Consider the following 19,304-nt stretch of genomic DNA (forward strand, 5'->3'; position numbering starts at 1 on the left):
CAGCGCCCGGCAGCGCTCAGCCAATCATCACGCGGCCTGGGGCGGACTCCCACTAGCCCCGCCCAGGAGGAGGGAGGGAAGAGAGGCGGCCGCGTAGTAGACGGGAAGGGTTATCCGTCAATCAGAGCCGAACCTGGAGCCTAACGGCGGCCAGAGCAGCTACTGAGCAAGCGCAAACTCAACAGCAGGTAGCCCTCATCTGCATACGGAGGCGGGGTTTAGGGAAGAGGTGGAGAACTGGAAATGACCAACCCCAGTGAGCGTCTGCCGGATGTAACCCCGCCCACTCTCTCCGCCCACAAAGGAACGGCGGCAGTTGGGACTGGCTGATTGGGTAAAAACCTGCCGGACATTCTGTCAGGATTGGTGCAATGATTCTTTTCGAAGTTTGCAGCATCCAATCAAAAGGTGAGGATGCCTTTCTTCAAACACCGTCCAGCGGGTTCCTCCGCAAGATTCTCACGGAAAGTAGTCCCCGCGGGCTCGTGGCCGGCGCCGCGCTCTCCGGCCAGGGTGGGCTGAGGCGCGCGCGGCCGCCTCTCCTCGCCCGCGGGGCTGCGCTGCCCCCGGGGACAGCGCGCGGGGGGCTTGGGAGGGTTCTCGGCGCGCGCGGACACGTGCGGGCGGCGGGCGCGGCGGAGTCGCCATCGCTGAGTAACGCCGGGCGCCGCGGGGCGGGGCCGGGGATTTGAATCGGCGGCGGGCGGCGGCGGCGGCGGGGGGGATGCGTGGTCGGGCTGCGGGGCCCGGGCGAGTCTGCGGCCTGGGCCGCCCCTGCCTGGCGGGCCGCGGTCGCCTCCAGAGCGCGCCCTCCGGCACCGGGGAGCCAGACCGGCGCGGGGCGGCCGACGGCCACCTGTGGCCGAGCATGGAGAGCCGAGCCCGAGAGGCGAGCCGAGCCCGGAGCGAGGTAGGGCGGGCGTCGGGGGGGGTTTCAGGCTCGGCGCGGCCGCTCGGGGGTCTGCCGCTGGGCCCGCTCCCGGGCCGAGTGTCCTCCCGTGCCCTGCGCCGGGCCCATTCGCGGGCTCCTGCAAACTGCAGGTCCAGGGGTCCCCGCCACCCCCCGGGGTAGGGTTCCTGGGCATTTGCAAACCCGCATCCATCCTGAGCAGGGACGCCAGGGGATCCAGATGTTCCCTAAGGTCGAAAAGCAAATGGCTTCTAGCAGTTTCCCTTTTTATTTTGAGTCCCCAAAGTAGTCTCTGGACGTCTGTTTTCATGGCAGTGTGGAGTGCATTGGGGGTCAGTCTTGGTTGAGGATTTCGATTGGGTCATATTAACTTTGAGGGTAATTTTTCGTCGCCTTTTTAACTGTCTAGGTGGATACCACTTCCGAAGGCAAGGTTTCACTTCCTGAAACCAAAGAATCTGCCATTAATGATGGTGGTATGTAGTGATCTCTTTCTGGCCTCTCTGTGGAGTTGCATTCTCGGGTATTGTCTTGATATGGACAGTTCACCTTCATAACATGTTGTCTCTTTCAGAAAAGGCCTCTTTCACGTTGGGCAGTAAATTTGTAACTCCTCATAAGGAAGCAGCAGAAGTGACTCCTAATCTTTGCACACCAGACACCTTTAAATCGCCTATGAACTTTTCCACTCTAACTGTAGAGCAATTGGGAATCACACCTGAAAGCTTTGTAAAAAACTCTTCAGGTAAGAGAAGCTGTCATTCTACTCCAGTGCTTTTAAAGTTTTAAACATAACTTTAAGAGTTTTGTATGTCTGTCTAAGTTGATTGCCTCTGCAGCCTTCTTCATTAAGGAGACATGGCTGCATGGAACCACTGGGGTAACATTGCTAAGTGAGAGCTGTGGTTCTCGCCCATACTGGAGAAGGATGTGTGTGTGAATTTTTAATAGTTTTTGACATGATGCATGGGATATAGTGATTACTTAAGTGATGCCCTTATGTTCAGTGATGTCTGGCCTAAATTAGAGATTGCTGAAGGGCAATTAAGAAATATATAGAGGGCCTCCCCAGTGGCGCAGCGGTTGAGCGCTGGGTTGCGAAGCTGCCTGCAGCCTCTGCAGCACCGGTTCGATCCTTGGCTGCTCCCCAGTCACCAGAGGAGGGTTCCACATGGCGCGCAGACCTCTCCTGCCTCCCGCTGTTCCCCTCAGCAGTGTACTTCAGTCCTTCTGCCTGCTCTGCTCCCTGCTCTGGCTCTGGTGAATTCTCTCACCCTCCCGTGCTTCTGACTGTACCCAGTGCTTTTATAAATAAATCTTTTTTTTAAAAAAAAAAAGAAAGAAATATATAGAACATTGAAAGATTGGGGTATGCCTCCTTCGAAATCACAAATAGAAAATGGACTTGGGCTAATCTCCTTTAAGGAACCGAAATAAAATCCATTTGTGAAATCTGATTTAGAGAAGAAAGGAAAATGAGAATGGAATTAGAGAAAAACATTCTAAAAGTGAGGATAAATGAGGGATTTGAAAATCAAAGTCTCCACCTAGGTAACACATGAGTGAGGCAAGACCAGAGTGACACACCATTCTCTATTCTCATCGAGAACATCACAGGTAGACCTTTAAAAAGGTGGATTTATTTTTTATGTTTAGGTGTATGGTCAGAATTCAGGGTGGTGTGCTGAAGGTAGGTAGGTATCTACGAGAAACAAAAGATCTGGAGGAATGAAGAGCGTGAGCTTACCTGTGCCCAGGTAGAGAGCTTTTCTCTTAGTCCAAGGCCAGCCGTGACCACCTCTGGGCAGAGAATGGGAACCTTAAAATGTGCTCTTGTGTTTATCCCAACATGTGCTTTTGTGTTTATCCCAACATTTGCTCTTGTTTTTTTTTTTTTTCCCCAATAAATACCTTCCATGTGCCAGGTGCTGTTGATAAATAAATCAGCAGGGCAAATACCCCTGCCCAGCTGATCCTGTAGGAGCCACTTTGCCCATAATTCTCTAGATTTCTGTACCACCTGCTTATCATGTTCCCTCTCGGAGCGGTATATCACTGCAGTTCAGGCCCTGGTTTTTTCTTGTATTGATCCAATTTAAAAGAGAGTCTTCAGTCTCATGTGGTACATAGAGAAAACATGCAAACAGAAGAACTAAATAAAACAGAAATAAACTTTTAGACTGTATGAGCAAATAGCCACTGTCGGGGCCCACAAGGATTGGTAAAATTGGATATTAGCGATCCATTGTATAATGGAGGATGGAATTGGACTTTTACTGATGAATTTGATGACGTACATACATGTTGATAATTTTAGTGATGCACACCTGAAACATAAAATGTTATGATGCAAAGTTACTAAAAAGAGAATTTTCGTTATAGGAAAGTCATCATCCTACCTTAAAAAATCCAGACGTCGCTCTACAGTTGGTGCTCGGGGTTCTCCTGAAACAAATCATCTTATTCGTTTCATTGCTCAGCAGCGGAATTTGAAAAATGCAGGGAAGTCTCCTTTAGTGCACAATTCCCCTTTTCAGGTATGATTTTTCTTCTGGATTTTGTTTTAGATTCTTCTGGGGAAAATGTTTTAGCTTAGATCTGGAGAGAGATTTTTCTTTCTATGGTATAGAGAATGTGCAGTTAGCATAATGTGATGTTGAACATGGATTTTAAAAAAGTTATGATGGGCCTCCCCGGTGGCGCAGCGGTTGAGCGCTGGGTTGCGAAGCTGCCCGCGGCCTCAGCGGCGCCGGTTCGATCCCCGGGTGCTCCCCGGCCACCAGAGGAGGGTCCCACATGGCGCGCAGACCTCTCCTGCCGCCCGCTGCTCCCCTCAGCAGTGTACTTTGGTCCTTCTGCCTGCTCTGCTCCCGGCTCTGGCTCTGGTGAATTCTCTCACCCTCCCGCGCTTCTGACTGTACCCAGTGCATGTATAAACAAAACAAACAAACAAACAAATAAACATGCCTCTATTAAAAAAAAAAAAAAGTTATGAGATACTAAATGGCTTTCCAGAGGAGTTTTCTATTTTGCAAACTTTTTTCTAGTTAACGTCTACTTTCCTGTGATGAGGGAAGGCAGTGTTTCTGGACCTTTTCCTTTTAATCTGTTTTCTCTAAGTCGCTAGTTTTTTCATGACATCATGTGTTGGCATGGAGGGGTAAGAGTCCCCCGGAACAAAATAATATGTGGGACAACCTGATGGCAGGGAGAAAATTATTTGTCTGATGATGGGGAAGACATCAGATATTTTTTTGAGATTTTTGCAAGTATACAGCTTCTAAAAAAAGTTGAAAGTATTTAGTAGGATTTACATAATGTTTCTGTAAAGGCTTACTATGAAAGGCATAGTGCCAGCTTACCCTTCTTGAAGAATGACAACTTTTACTCTTTTGATATTGGACTTCCTATTTTAAAATACCCTTAGATTGCAACTGCTTTACCACTGTACATGAGGCTGTAGAGGATAGTACAGTGGTTCTCAAAGTTTGTCTACAGATCCCAGCAATCCTGAGTCCTTGAATCCTCTGCATATCCGATGAATTTTACTCTACCACCACATTGGAATTGCTGTTCTAATCTAGTGTAGAAATCTATTTTGGAAATATTTTCCATCAATTTTGGAAATGTGACTGTACAGAGGTCAAGCAAGATTCCACTCATTCATTCATTCAACAAGTATTTTGGTTCCCCATCCTTTATGTGGCCTGCTTTTTCGATTCTGGAAGCTCTGTTTCTGGTATTATAAAATTTCATGAATGGGTGTCTTTCATTTGGATTGTTGAGGACATGACAGTTCTATTGGAAGTTTTCTTCCTCATTTTATGGCATCTCTTTTCCTACAGATTCCATTTTGTGGCCTGGCTTTTCAGACTCTGTCTCATGCTTAGCTCTTTCTCCAGATGGCTGTGATCCTTCATTATTCATATTTAAAAGTAGAATACTTTAAAAATCTTACTCGGAGCTCAGTGTGCAGGTTCTGGGTTTGTGCTTTCTCTCATCACAGAAAAGTGGATATTAACTAGAAAAAAGTTTGCAAAATAGAAAACTCCTCTGGAAAGCCATTCAGTATCTCATAACTCTTTCAACGTCCATGTTCAACATTGATTTCCAGGTGGGACAGCATTTCCACATGGGACAATAAGTTCACTTTTTCATTGGAATATAGTGAAAGTTTCATTGTTTGTTGGGAAAACTTGGAAAAATTCCAGTTATGGTGCACAGCCTTCTGCCTTCAGCTCTTCCTAGAGTTCAAAAGTCCTGAATATCTGTGTCCCCTCGGAAAAGCAAAGGCTCCTCTCCCCCCTGTTTTGGACGTTACAGCACATAAAACTCTCTGTAATCAAAAGTTGTGAGGAAAGAGAGACAAGCACAGATTATGTGATGATAACAGCTTGATTATTGTTATAATTAATTTCATATAGTTAACATGGGAATATTTACAGTTTAACTGATAATTATTTGGTTATCTGATTTGTTAAAGTCTGCAGAGGGTATTAAAATTACTATATTTCACGGTTTAGGGTTATTTGATATTCAGTATATGGGGGTCTTTTTTGTTGTTGGCAGGCAAGACATACTGCTCATTGTAAAAAATGAATTATGTGCATGAAAAAATACTTGTCTTAGTCAAACCATAAAAAAACAGCCTTACAGTTTGACATATTCTGTACTGTCTCAGCCAATATATTTATAAATACAGAGATTTTAAAAAGGGTATAGTTTATGTAAAGTTCAGTGATAAACCTTTCTTGTTTGTGGAGGGATCTGTGGGTTCCAGGGCTGCTGCTAGTTTCAAAGTTGTTTCTGTTGTGAGTCCTACCTATTGCTTTTGTTTAGATACCAGAGCCTCATGGGGGGTCTGCAGCAGGTCTGCTTGTTTCCTGTTGTCAAACCACACTAAAGAGCTTCTCTTCATTTCAGCTTCAGCTCTCAGGCCTAAGTCATTTTTTGTTGACATTCCATATTTGCTTTAATTTTTTTCCTCTCATTTTTTTAAAGATATATGTATCTGCATGTTATTACCACAGCCAAATATATCATGACTGTACTTAAAGAATTACTTGAATATATATTTCTAGAATCCAGGATTGTTAAAAAATAAGGACTTTTGAGTTTTTGTGAACAAGTCACTAATTGGCCTTTCACCGCTGAGATTTGCCTCTGTTGTAAATGCCCTTGAGGTTTTTGTTTTAGTGATTATTACAACTTAATATTTCAGTTCTCATTCCTTCTCTTTCCTTGATCAACAAGTCCACTGAATGCATGAATAAAGCAATTTAAGATAGTTACATGTTCTAATCTACTGACATGTTCTCAGATCAACTAGTGGAACATTTTGGGTTTTTGGTAAAGTATAAGGGCCTATACGCTTAAATAATTCTGCAGATTTTCTCCATCTCAGGGGAAAAAAAACACTTTAGAGGGGAAAATTCCAGCATTGTCTTGTTTTCTTTATTGAGTGTATCAGCATATACAAGGGCCAGTCCAGCATCCGGGTCATTGCAGGTCCCGACTTCTATCACGCCAGTGACCTAGTTCTCTCCCCTGCCACAGCCACCCTCTTAGGCGGCACTTGATGGTGTGTCATTGTTGAGATCTTTCTCTGCGGTCTCTCCCCACTGCGTTTCATCTGTTTAAGTTGCCTTAATAGTTCTCTCATCGAAGCCTCCTAAACTATTGCTCTTACCTCCTTTCATGGTTTTCCCCCACATTATCTTACCATTTCCCTACTAGAGTCCATATTCCAACGGTGTGAAATTTTCTCACCAGTACTTTTCTGAAGTTTTAAGAATTTTATATAAATATAGGTATCATGTAGGCAGGTATTTAAACAATCAACTGGCCCTATAGGGTTTTTCTTTCTTTTAAAAATAAAAACAGCATCATATAACTTCCTTTTCCTCACATTTGTCCTTTTTCAGAGCTTCCATTTTCTTCTTTTTTAGCTGGTGCTTTTGGTATCTCTCTCTTAATACCATGCTGCTTCTGCTATTTCGTAATCTTTCAACGTTAAGCATTAACTGTAGATTTTCACCATGGACAGTGAAGAATTACTCCTCTTCTTCATACCTGTGGGTTTTTTTTTCCCCTGCATAGAAGAACTGGGGTGTAGGTCAGAGTTGGGGGTGGTAAGAGGAGTCACCTGAGACTGAGTGGGGAGCAGAACAGGCAGATTTACTGAAATACTCTGCTAAGGGGAGCAGTGGGCAAAACAGGAGAGGTCTGCTGCTCCATGTGGGTTAACTCCCTGACTAGAGGTAGAACTGAAGTTGTAGAGATGATGGCGCTGAGACTTAACCTCTAGGCCACTAGGGAGGCCCCTTTTGTTATACACATACATACGTATTGCTTCCCTTCCTCTGTACCTTCCCTGTAGCTTGGTCACGCCAGCATTAGATGTTTACAGTATTGTGGCCATGTATGTTATTCTGAGCTGATTTTTCTCCTGCAGTTAAGGATAACTTCAGTGTCTCTTAACTGTTCCTAGACCCTTGTGGTGTCCCATTTCTGTGCCTCTCCATTACAGTAAAGGTCTGTGCACAGGACTTGTTCTTCCTTCCCTCCCTCTACTGCTGGCCACTCCACTAGGGCTTTTGTTTCTGCCATTCACTAAAAGGACCTGTCATCATTGGCCAGATAGTCTGTGCTTTGTCAAGACAAAGATTAAATCTAGGTATTCTTTTTTAGTAAGAAGAGGTAACTTTAGTAACTCTTGGTAGGTTTTACCACACTCTCTTGAAAACACTGTTCACTTGGTTTCTGGGATACCACACTGACCTGTGTCACTGGTCATTTCTACTGTTTCATTTGCTGGTTCCAACTATTTTTTCAATTTTTTCCTTAAAAATGCTTGAGGTAATGCTTCCTTTGCCTTTTTTGCTTTCCTTAAGCAGTCTAACCCATTCTCATGGCTTTGAACATCATCTATAGATTGATGGCCCAAAATTATGTGTAACTGGCCCAAAGCTCCCTAGAACTCAAGACCTGGAGATAATAGTTGCCTAGTCATCATTTCCACTTGGGTGTTCTAATAAGCATTAGACGACCACAACCAAGCTACAGTTTCTACTCCCCACCAGTTCCTCTAGTCCACTTCCCCAGTTAATACATGCCACAATCTTCCAGTTACGCAAGCTACTCTAACCTGTCTGCTTTGTTCATTCTTCCCCATCTCCCACATCTAACTTGCCATCTTTTGGGCTCCATTTCCAACATCTACCTGCAATTCCTATGTCCCTGAAGCTCCACTTCTTCAGCTCTACTGTGATTCCTGCCTGGGTCACCAACTGCTTTCTTCTAACTACTTTCTTTACTTCCCACCTTCCTTAATACAGCCATCATTTCACTGAGCAGTCAAGGACACAGTTAAAATAGAAATCAAGGCATTCATTCATTCTGCTGCTTAAAAACCTTCTCATGGGACCTCCATGGTGGTGCAAGGGTGTAAGCACCACACTATAAAGCAATCCACAGCCTCTGCAGCACGAGTTCGATCCCCGGCGGCCAGGGAGCAACCCACATGGCACAGCAGACCTCTCCTGTCTCACCCGCTGCTCCCCTCAGCAGCGTTTTTCAGTCAATCTGCCTGTTCTGTTCCCCACTCTGTCTCTGGGGGATCCTCTCACCGCCCTCCCAATCTCTGGCCTGTACCCCAGTTCTTGTATGCATAAATAAATCTTTAAACAAAAAAACAAACTTTCTCACTGCTTCCTGTGAAGAGTAGAATTAAATCGAAGTCCCTTCTTAAAGTCTTTATTGCCCCCTCTGTTCTGAGCCCTGCCTGACCCGCTCATCTCCCCCACTCCTGCCATTCCTTGGGCAACCTGACCTTCCTGCCACAGCCTGTTTCTGCTGGAGGCCTTTGTTCTTGTTCTTCAGAATGCCCTCCCACCCAAAATATCTTCTCTTAACCACTAATTTCTCATTATATTGTTTTCAGTTGTGACTTAGGTAGAGAGCAAGCTAAAGCAGCACTTTTAGTTAATCACATTATTTCTGTTTTCTCAATAGCAGCTGTGCCTGAAACTATATTAATATGTTTTCAGAATTTCACTCAAGAAGGTAATTTCTCACCTGTATGCTGAGCTCCTGAAACCGTTTCTGGTACATGGAAGGAGAGCTATTGCGTGACCAACACAATTGATGTGACAAAAATACCAAAAAGAAGTACATTTTGAATGTTTCATTTGCTTTTTACATATGAACCTTGTTCTCATTCTCTATCAGGAAATAGATAAGAAACAGTTTTGCTAAGGGAAATTTTAATTTGTTTTAAGTAGTTTTCAAAGTGCCTCAAATTATGAATGTCCTGTGCTGTTTATGTCATAAAGGTTTACATCATCAACTACATTTGAATTTCATATGTTCTCTTATTATGTAATAGCATTTGTTTTATGAATGTATTTAACTGGGAAAAGAATCAAGCATGTGAGAGATTCACCATCAAACATGACTTCAAGATCTTAACTGATTTTCTTCCATCCCTTAGAGGGAGGTAATTTTTCACTTTAATGTTTACCTGCTGATATAATTTTTTCAAATTGTCACTGTCTCCAAATAGTGGCACTATGTTTGTCTGAATGTTCAAGGAAAAAAAATAAAATAAAAAAACCTGGATAAAGAACTTAATTGCTAATTCATTTCCGTGGTAAACTGAATTCTTAAATTGTCTATTGCTTGGATTTATCCGACATTTCTATCCCAGTTAGTGTGAATTTCTTGACTCTGGCTAAAATCCTGTTAGCATAATTTCTAGAGCGCTCCTATGCTTATTAGACCAACAGTTTGGCTCTGTATTTTCAATGAATGGCTTTCAGTTCTAAAGAGGTGAGGTTTCATGAAATCAGGACCACTTAGCTGGGGAAAGCCAAAGGAGAGAGGGTAGATGAGAGGGTGGGTATCTAGCAGAAAGGATGTGTGGATGGCAATGAGTAGTTAGAATAGCTTGGATTCAACTCCATAACCTGGGACCTATGCTTGACAAAGGCATCATGCAGATGATTTTCAATAGTTACTTTTAGCAGACCTTTTGGTAAAAATTTCCAAATAGGCATGTTCTTCCTTTCCTTCTTCCTTGTCCCAGTTCCGGGATTCAGTTTTTTCTGGTGTTCTCCACGTCTCTTGGACTCACCTCTCTCAAGCATTTGTGTGGGAAACATCTTTCCTGCAAATTTTTTTTTTTTTTTTTTTTTTTTTTATAGAGGCATGCTTTATTTATTTGTTTGCTGGTTTGTTTGTTTGTTTTGTTTATACATGCACTGGGTACAGTCAGAAGCGCGGGAGGGTGAGAGAATTCACCAGAGCCAGAGCGGGGAGCAGAGCAGGCAGAAGGACCAAAGTACACTGCTGAGGGGAGCAGCGGGCGGCAGGAGAGGTCTGCACGCCATGTGGGACCCTCCTCCGGTGGCCGGGGAGCAGCCGGGGATCGAACCGGCGCCACAGAGGCCGTGGGCAGCTTCTTAACCCAGCGCTCAACCGCTGCGCCACCGGGGAGGCCCTTTCCTGCAAATTTGATCTAATAAGGCTGTCTAAGGTTTTGTGTTCTAAGATATGAACGAGAGCCAAAAATAATCCTTTTTAAGAGTTGGTTGGTCCCCAGATAACTGGGGATGTGTTTTGTCTGGTGCCTTTTGGAAGAGTTTCCCATTGCCTCCAGACTTGTCTGGCTCATGGATCTGTTTGCATCAGCGTTGACCATCCTGGAGCTCCGCAGCCATGTGTGGCGTGAGGCTCTTCCTCTTTGCTCAGGTTTTGCTAAAAATGGGAGGCGCAGTAGGGAAACTGCAGTGATGTCAGTGCACATCCCAGCTAGCTGTGTGAGGCTCCAGGACGGGGGTGGGGTGCTGCGCTCCACTCCCCAGTTCTCTTTGATCTTTGAAAAGCCTCTGTGCATTTAGTTTTAGATTCAGTGTTTATAGGCCTCAACTATAGAAACTTTAATTTGACTTATAATACCCTCTTCATATCTGTATTTCCACAGAGCAGCCCTGGTCTGTATCGAAATGTTAATTCTTTAAGGGAACGATTATCCTCCTTCCAGTCAGCTTTTTGCTCCATAAAGGAAAATGAGAAAATGACTGACGACCCTGAATTCTCAGAGGCAGGAGGAGAGTTTGAGACAGCAGACATGCGTAAGTAGAAAGAATTCAGTCACTTTGAACTTACTTGTTTACATGGGCCTCTGCTATATATAAAAAAAATTAATTTCATAGTGTGAAAGTAGCCCTTCATAGCACAATTCTATTTCTAAATGAAGCCTGACGTTAAACTTTGGGACATTTCATACAAAAATATGGATTTCTAGGGGGCCTTCCTGGTGGCACAAGGGGTTAAGACGCAACCTATGAAGCAATCAGCATCCACTGCAGCGCAAGTTCAATCCCCGGCCAGGTAGCTGACCCACATGGCGCAGCAGACCTCTCCTGTCTCGCCCACTGCTCCCCTCAGCAGTGTATTTCAGACAGTCTGCCTGTTCTGTTCCCCACTCTGTCTCTGGTGAATCCTCTCACTCCCCACACCTCTGACCTGTACCACCCACTTCTTGTATGTAGAAATAAATAAATCTTAAAAAAAAAAAAAAAAAGAACTGTGACTATAAAAGGATTCAGTTTAAAAAAAAAAAATCTGGATTTCTGGTTTTTCTTGGGGGAAAAGCCCTAATATCAAGCATTCCTAAATGTATATTTCCACGTTAAGTTTTAAGTGTTAAAAATGTTGGGACTGATTAGATCATTTTAACTTATGAGCTAATTTTGAATGTGAAAACCTTGATATTTAAAGGATTATTAAGTTTGGCAAGCACTGGTACGAATATCAAGTACCCAATGACTTTATAAATTGATGTGTCTAATCTGGGCATATTCTTGACCATAACTTATAGGTTGTAATTCATTGGGTTATTTATTTTTTAAAAAAGATCGATTTATTTATACAAACACTGGGTTACAGGCCAGTGGTGCGGGAGGGTGAGAGAATTCACCAGAGACAGAGTAGGGAGCAAAACAGCAGAAGGACCGAAGTACACTGCTGAGGGGAGTAGTAGGCTAGAGAGGAGAGGTCAGCCTCGCCATGTGGGAATCTCCCTGGCCATCTGGGAATCGAACCGGTGCTGCAGAGGCTGTGGACAGCTTCACCGTGCTGCCCTCAACCCACTGAGCCACTGAGGAGGCCCTCATTGGGTTATTTTATCTGCCACTTTTGATTTTCTAAGTACAAAGCATTTCAAACACCAGAATTAGACAAAATCTTGTCCTTACTGTAACTGTCACAACCTCTGCACCCCAGTGTTCCAAATGATTCTGCTTTGGTTTCTTGAACCATCTTCAAATACATTTCAGGACCTGCCTGCATGCAGTGTGCTACGGAGACTTAAGTCCAGTTCTTCTACTTCTTCTGTGCGTGATCCACTACCAGTACTCTTTGTATATGTAGTTTGTAATTTATGTTTTCCTGAATTTTTAAGTATTTTATTTACATAACCACTAGAGGTCTGCTGATGATTAAATTACCTTTTTGTAGGAACATGATTTGTTACCTTTAGGAAGAACTGAGGCATGTTGTGGCTTTTTCATAAAATCACACATAATATAAGCAAAGCCAGCATTAGAATAGAATTACTACCATTAAAATGTTCAAAAGATTTCATTGTAAATGTGAAGACAGAATAAGGTAACATCTCAAAAATTCCAGTGTATTTTTTAGCATGACTTAGTATAAAGTCTGAAAAACATTATTTCTAGCAGTTAAATTTATTATTTTTTAGTAGTCATGTTTTCTTGCCTTTCAGTTATACTAGCTTTTTTGGATAAAAGAATGTATTAGATGTTTCTCTTAATTAATAAACTCAGACATTAAATTTTGCTATTATTATGATATATGAAGTTTTAAAGTGATGTTGTATAAGAAAATATTTATGCCTGTGTTTTTTGGTTATATGTTACTTTCTATAAAAAGCCAAAAAACAAAGTGTCGGTGAGTGTCAACAGTCTGAGTTCCCTGCGAAGTTATCATCCAAACGTCGGAGAATATCCTCACAGAGCAACTCTGAAGAGAGTCTAACTGATGCACTTAACCTCCAGATCTTCAGTGTTGTCACTTCTGCCAATACAGACAGAATATGTGCTGCTGAAACATCTCTTGCCAAAGTTTCCGAGGTAATTCACTTGCTGGAAACAGAAAAATGAAGCTTTGGCTTTCTGACCAGGCAGTTTTAAGAATGTTGAAAGAATGCTGAAACCCTTTTTCAGTGATAGTAACTAGTTCTGCTATATTGCTATATCACAGGTTTTGAATTACACACATGCTTGTGTGTGTGTGTGTGTGTGTGTGTTGTGTGTGTGTGTGTCCTAGTAGTTAATGTTTGTTGTTAGTTGGTTTGTTATTAGAGACCATTTTGATAAATGTGTTGCTTTTGATTATGAAGAACACTTTCTGAGAGGAGATTAAGTCCTGTGGTCTCTGCCTATAGGCTGCTGTTCTGGATGCTCATGGTACAAGAGTGAGAATCACATCCTGCCATTGAGCTGAGGGAGGCAGACAGATGAGCGTATTGTTTACACATAGCTGGTAAATTAGGTGAAGATTACGTATGGACGGTGCTCTTTAGGCTGAGGATCTTGCACTTCGGTATTGCTGCCCTTAGCTGCTATAATCCTGGCTAAGAAGAAGGGTGCAGTATAGCAATTAGTTTATTTGTTCACTTGTTTCAAGTAACTGTAGGGGTTTTTGTTGCTTGTAACTACCTATAGCCTGTCAAGATGACCAAAGACACTAACATGAATTAAATAATATTTCTGAAGATTCTTGACCTTCACTCTAATGTCAGTGGGGAGCTGGTTCTCTCATGGCTGACTCTCTCTTATACTGTTAGTCCAGCAAGTTCCCGTTTCTTCAGTGAGAGGAAACACCTAATGCCATTAGCATTGAATCTTTTGCACCTTCTCTGTCACACAGGTGCAGCACCTTCCTTTTGATCTTATTTAGACTGACATAATAAAAATGATAGTCATTGAAGAATCTTCAGGATCTAGTAGGTTTCATCTCTATTTCAGAGTTATATTATAATGTCTTCTGCTGGATTCTAGCTAATATGTAAAATAATCACCCGACAGTACCAATAATAATTGTTCCTTAGAATTTTGATTGGGGCCTCCCCTGAGGGCGCAGGCAGTTGAGCGCAGCGCTGTGAAGCTGTCTGCAGCCTCTGCAGCGCGGTTTTGACCCGCTGCTCCCCCCAGCAGTGTATTTCAGTCAGTCTGCCTGTTCTGTTCCCAACTCTGTCTCTGGTGAATCCTCTCACTCTCCCGCACATCTGGCCTGTACCCTGGTTCTTGTATATATGAATAAATAAATCTTAAAAAATAATAATAAAAATAATTTTGGTTGTTTGGACATCAATCACGATGCAGAAATGATTTCCACATGAATGTGAGTGTGGTTTCTATGCTGGTCACTAACAGTTTTCCTATCATAACTGTTGATACCTTGTGTTGTTTGAATGATGATTGTAAAGCATTTCCTCTTTAAAGAAAGCACTTAACATAATTTTCGAGACTTCAGTTGGTAGGGTAAAAAAATATGTCCTATCATCTTTTCCTTCGGAACTGAAAATTGCTTGGTGGAATGTTCAGGAGGCAGTTAGAATGAATACAGTAGTTCCCTTATCCTTGGGACATCTCCTAGGAACTCCAGTGGCTGCATGAAATTGCTAATAGTACTGGACCCTATATGTTCTGTTTTTTCTTGTATGTACATATTGGTGATAAAGTTTAACTTATAAACTAGGAACAGTAAAAGATTAACAGCCATGCATAATAATAAAACAGCACTTATAACAATATACTGTAATAAAAGTTAAGAGATTATGGTATCTCTCAAAATACCTTATTTTGTGTAATATTTTTCAGCCTCAGTTGACTGCAAGTAACTGACATTTCAGAAAGCAAAACCACAGGGCTGCTATAAGTAATAAATTGAATTTTTCAGAAAGCAAAACCACAGGGCTGCTATAAGTAATAAATTGAATTTTTTTCCCCCCCAAGAAATCTTCTGAGTCTTGTTTAACACAATCTGGATATTTGGTTGAAGAGTCTGTTCCAATTTTAAATCTCACAGAGGCTTCAAGTGGTAAGTATTTAATTTTTCCTTCGTATATGTGCCAATTAACCCCTTGAAATATTTGTTGAGTGTATACCTTTATGTGGTGAACCTATATGCTAACATTTTAGAAAATGAAGATCATTACATTTTAGGAACTCATTGGCTAGCAGAAATATTTCAGAATTCTCATTATGTGAGAGATAATATTTTCTTTTTTGACTGCTCTGAGTAAGAATTAGTAAAATATTTCCAAACCGATAGACTCTATGTATTGTTTATAGTGAACAATAGACTGGACATATTAACAAGGAAGTTTCTTAGAGAAAATGGTACATGTATTTGGGGTTTTTAAGCATGTGAAAAGGAAATAGCATTCAAGACCTAAATTTGCATTGCTTTTCCCAAAGTCATTCTGCTTGTACTGAACAAAAGTCACCAGGAAGGTATCAGATTTGCTTTCACTCTACCTGTGTCTTTATCTTTAAAGTGAAACTTTATAGACGAGTACTTGAGTTTTGCTTTTTATCTGTTCTGAGAATCTCTTCCTTTCAGTTGGAATATTTAACTCATTAATATTTATAAAGTCATGGTTGATACAGTTTGATGTAAATCTGGTTTGTAATATAATTTCTGTTTGTTCTTTGTGTGTTTTTTTTCTCTGTTTGCTCTTTTTTGGTTTTATTTGAAAATATCTTAGATATTCATTTACCCGTTACTTTTTAAACTATACCTCACTGCATCTTGTTTTTTCCTAATGATTGGTTACTTAAGGGATTGCAATATACACCCTGAATTTTTTACAGCCTACTTAATGTTAATTTTTTGCATCTTTCATGTGAAAATTAGAAACTTGACAGACTAAATCTAGCTCCTATCTGCCCCCCATGTCTTCCTGGTCCATCACACCATAACTAGCTAGCATCTATATCACAAGATGCTATCTTCTTGCGTTAAGTGATCATGCATATTTGGGAGCAGACAAATTGATCTTTATTTCAAATGTTCTTCATTTCTTGTTGAAGAACTGAATTATCCTCTGATATCATTTCCTTTCAATCTGAAAAAGAGCGTCTTTCAACAATTGTCGTGTCCATCTGCTTGGACTTGTTAACTGTGATCATACAATGGAGCAGACGATGGGTGGGTGGATAAAGCACGGAGTTGGGTTATGAGTTTGTTTTCTAGATAAAATAAGATGCTTCACCATATCTCTTTGCTCTGTTTCATGGTACTTTGTAGTAGAAGTGACATATTCTTTGGTCATAGTTATAGAATGTATGAAGCATAGTCAATAAACACTGCCATCATGCCAGACACTTTCCTATCTGAGTGGGAACATCACAAGAGCCAATATAACCATGTTCAAACTTCACTGGCCTTAATATTGCGTGAGACAGAGAAAGACAAGTCTTGATTAAAGGAATCTAGTGCTGAATTCAATGTTTTAAACTGGTTATTTGGCGGCACCCAGAGTTGGCTTTGTTGCCAAATGTAAGCACATTACACGATGGTGCAGAAGTCAGAAATCATGACCTGACAGGAGACTGGAGGCAAGGCTTTCAAATCAGTCTCCCTGAGGATGTGACTTAGGGTAGAAAATACAAGTTGGTAAAGTCTGATTTTTATTTGGATTGAGACTCAGCACCCTTTACTTCTGAATTTGATAGATCTAAGCATGAGTGGGCATATTTGTTCTGTCTTCCATGGCTATTTTCTGGCCAGCCAGTGAGATCTCATCCCAAGGACAGTGAACACTTTTCTGGGGCTGCACTAGGAAGCACAGCTTGTCACCTTAGGAAAGATTGGTGTCGTTTCCCCCCCCCCTTTAAAATGATAGGGGTATTTTTGTCCCATTGTTGCAAGCCCACCTTGTTCTTGGAGGATAAACAGAAGCAAGAAAAGACCACCATGACCTTAATGGTTTCAGGGTGACCAGTGCCATTACTCGGTCTTCTTTATATATTTCTAAATGAACTGCCAGAGGTTACTCCCTGGGCCAACTGTATTTGGATTGAATTTCTTAATAGCATAATAGTCCCTTTGTAAATACATAATCAGTTTGGTCTAGTACAGACAGACTCAGATGCTGTCCCCCTCTTAGAGTCACATGTTTATTTTGAAGGAATCAAGGTTGCTAACTGCGCAGAGGACAAAGGATCAAGTGGCACTGTTTCATTTGGCAAATTCAGGGAAGTGAGCACAGACACAGGCCTGGGAGTCAAGTCCCCAGTTGCTCCATTGTGCAAGAGGGACATTCCATCCTCAGAAACCTTCATACTTCGCTCTGTGCTGAAGAAACCTTCATTGAAACAGTTTCAAGAAAGTCTACAGGTAAGGATAGAGCTGCATTTCCTAAAGCAAATTGTATAAGAGTTCATTTTGCTTTAAAACCAGTAACTCTAAAATGTTACATGTCATACTGGTTTCAAAGGAAATGTCTTGCCCTAATTTTTCCGTCGTCTTTTTTATAAACAACATGAAATATAGTATGTAGAATCTATAGGTAAACTATATTTCAGAAATGTTTCATAGCTATGTGTAAGTTTATTAGTAATTTCTATCCAAAATATTTCATCTAAAAATCAAATATATGGTCTTTTATAGGAATGCAGTCACTAAACCAGGCTAGATGAGAAGTACGTTGATGGGAACGAATTAGTATTTTTTTACTTTTTTGAGTCATTTCTATTGACTATTCTGGCATATATTGTATGTATACAGCAGCAGAACTTCAGACAAGGTTTAAGTTACATTTTTTTTTTTAAAGATTTATTTATTTATTTATACAAGCACTGGGTACAGTCAGAAGTGCGGGAGGGTGAGAGAATTCACCAGAGCCAGAGCGGGGACTAGAACAGGCAGAGTGATGAAATACACTGCTGAGGGGAGCAGCAGGCGCAGCAGGAGAGGTCTGTGCGCCATGTGGGACCCTTGCCGGCGGCCGGGGATCGAACCGGTGCTCCAGAGGCTGCAGGCAGCTTCTCAGCCCAACACTCAACCGCTGCGCCACCGGGGAGGCCCCTGGTTTCCTTATCTATTAAAGGACAATGTCAATAACTACTTAACAGGCTAATTAGAGATATATGAAATTAACATCAGTGTCTGACAAATGAGAAGTACATTTTTTTTAACCCATAGGCATTGTAACTATGCCTAAAATTGTATGTTTCTAAAGCCAAAATGAACTAGACTACCTGCAGTCTACATTGGAGATATGGGCAGATATTTTCAATGTTTAAACTGTTGATTTGGGTCTCTTGTCACTGCTGGTTCATATCGTTATTTGCTTCTTCTTGAAGAGACTTACTATCTTAATGGTCCACATAACTTTTGTTAACAATTCTTCATAACCAACATCACATCCTGCCACTAAAATCATGAGGACTTTTATAACTGATGATTTTTTTTTTTTAGTGAGCTGCCCAGAGTTTGTAGGTATACACAATTTGAGTGTTTGTGAATGGCTTCAATTAAATATAAAAGTTAGCATGAATTTTGTTTCATGAGTTTGCTTACTTTACAAATTCTGATCCATGCATTTTCCTGGTCATGTCTCACTAACTTGGGAGATAGTTCATTAAGGGGGTTTGTTGGGGCTGGACTGTTACTTTGAGGAGTTTCTGCTCTGGGTTGGGTGCTCTGGGGAAAGTGAGTAGCTCTGGAGGACAGGGCTGCTTAGGGGTTAGAGAAGACTGGACAAGCAATGACCACTTAGTGGTGACTCATCCAGCCTGCAGCCCTGGCTTTTTCTTGCTTTGTGCCAGTGGCCCTGTGTTTCCACTTGCCCCATCTTTTTCTTTGGGGTTAGCACTCGCCCTTCCTTACCGTCTTGCCTACTAATCATGCCTACAAATCTGCTATAATCTTGTAGGAACACAGAAGAACAAATATTACCTCTGTCCTTGTTCCTTTCTTAAGAGTATGGTATTGTGTGCTTCTCATGTTTAAAAGATCAAGTAAACTACGATTATACCATTTACTATTTAATGTTTTTCTTTTCTTAAAATTCTTCCACCTCAGACTGTAGTCTGTCTCATCTGACACCATGTACTGTAAGTACCTAGAATTCTAGTTAGTCACTCATATTTTCATTAACTTTATTTTCTAGCTAAAAAATGAGAGAATGAATTTAGTGCACATATGGGTTTCTATTTCATAATTTTGGCCTAAAATATAGTTTACTGTCATGGTGGTTTAAGCCAGAACAGTTATGGAAGTAAAGGTAACTGCAATGCTATATGGTTCATCTTTTCTAGAAAAATTCCAAGTTTCCATTCTTAGTGACTATATATAT

General features: G+C 41.6%; 1 protein-coding gene across 2 annotated transcripts in view; it reads left to right on the forward strand.

Annotated features, from left to right (window-relative positions):
- The first annotated feature begins 20 nt into the window (after window positions 1-20).
- The window catches only part of CDCA2 (cell division cycle associated 2), a 41,231-nt gene continuing 21,947 nt past the window's right edge, over window positions 21-19,304 (forward strand). Inside the window, exons 1-8 of one of the 2 annotated variants that reach the window (XM_037495841.2) lie at window positions 818-910; window positions 1,320-1,386; window positions 1,485-1,655; window positions 3,293-3,447; window positions 10,893-11,043; window positions 12,866-13,065; window positions 14,953-15,037; window positions 17,133-17,341. In XM_037495841.2, coding sequence (XP_037351738.1) covers window positions 869-910; window positions 1,320-1,386; window positions 1,485-1,655; window positions 3,293-3,447; window positions 10,893-11,043; window positions 12,866-13,065; window positions 14,953-15,037; window positions 17,133-17,341 — 1,080 coding nt within the window. In that variant the 5' untranslated portion in view covers window positions 818-868. Of the gene's footprint in view, window positions 409-817; window positions 911-1,319; window positions 1,387-1,484; window positions 1,656-3,292; window positions 3,448-10,892; window positions 11,044-12,865; window positions 13,066-14,952; window positions 15,038-17,132; window positions 17,342-19,304 lie in introns of those variants that run through there. The other variant, XM_054690637.1, reaches the window with a different exon arrangement.

The sequence above is a fragment of the Talpa occidentalis genome, unplaced genomic scaffold, assembly GCF_014898055.3.
Source record: "Talpa occidentalis isolate TD23 unplaced genomic scaffold, MPIMG_talOcc4v2.1 talOcc4.8, whole genome shotgun sequence".
NCBI classification, from domain to species: Eukaryota; Metazoa; Chordata; class Mammalia; order Eulipotyphla; family Talpidae; genus Talpa; species Talpa occidentalis.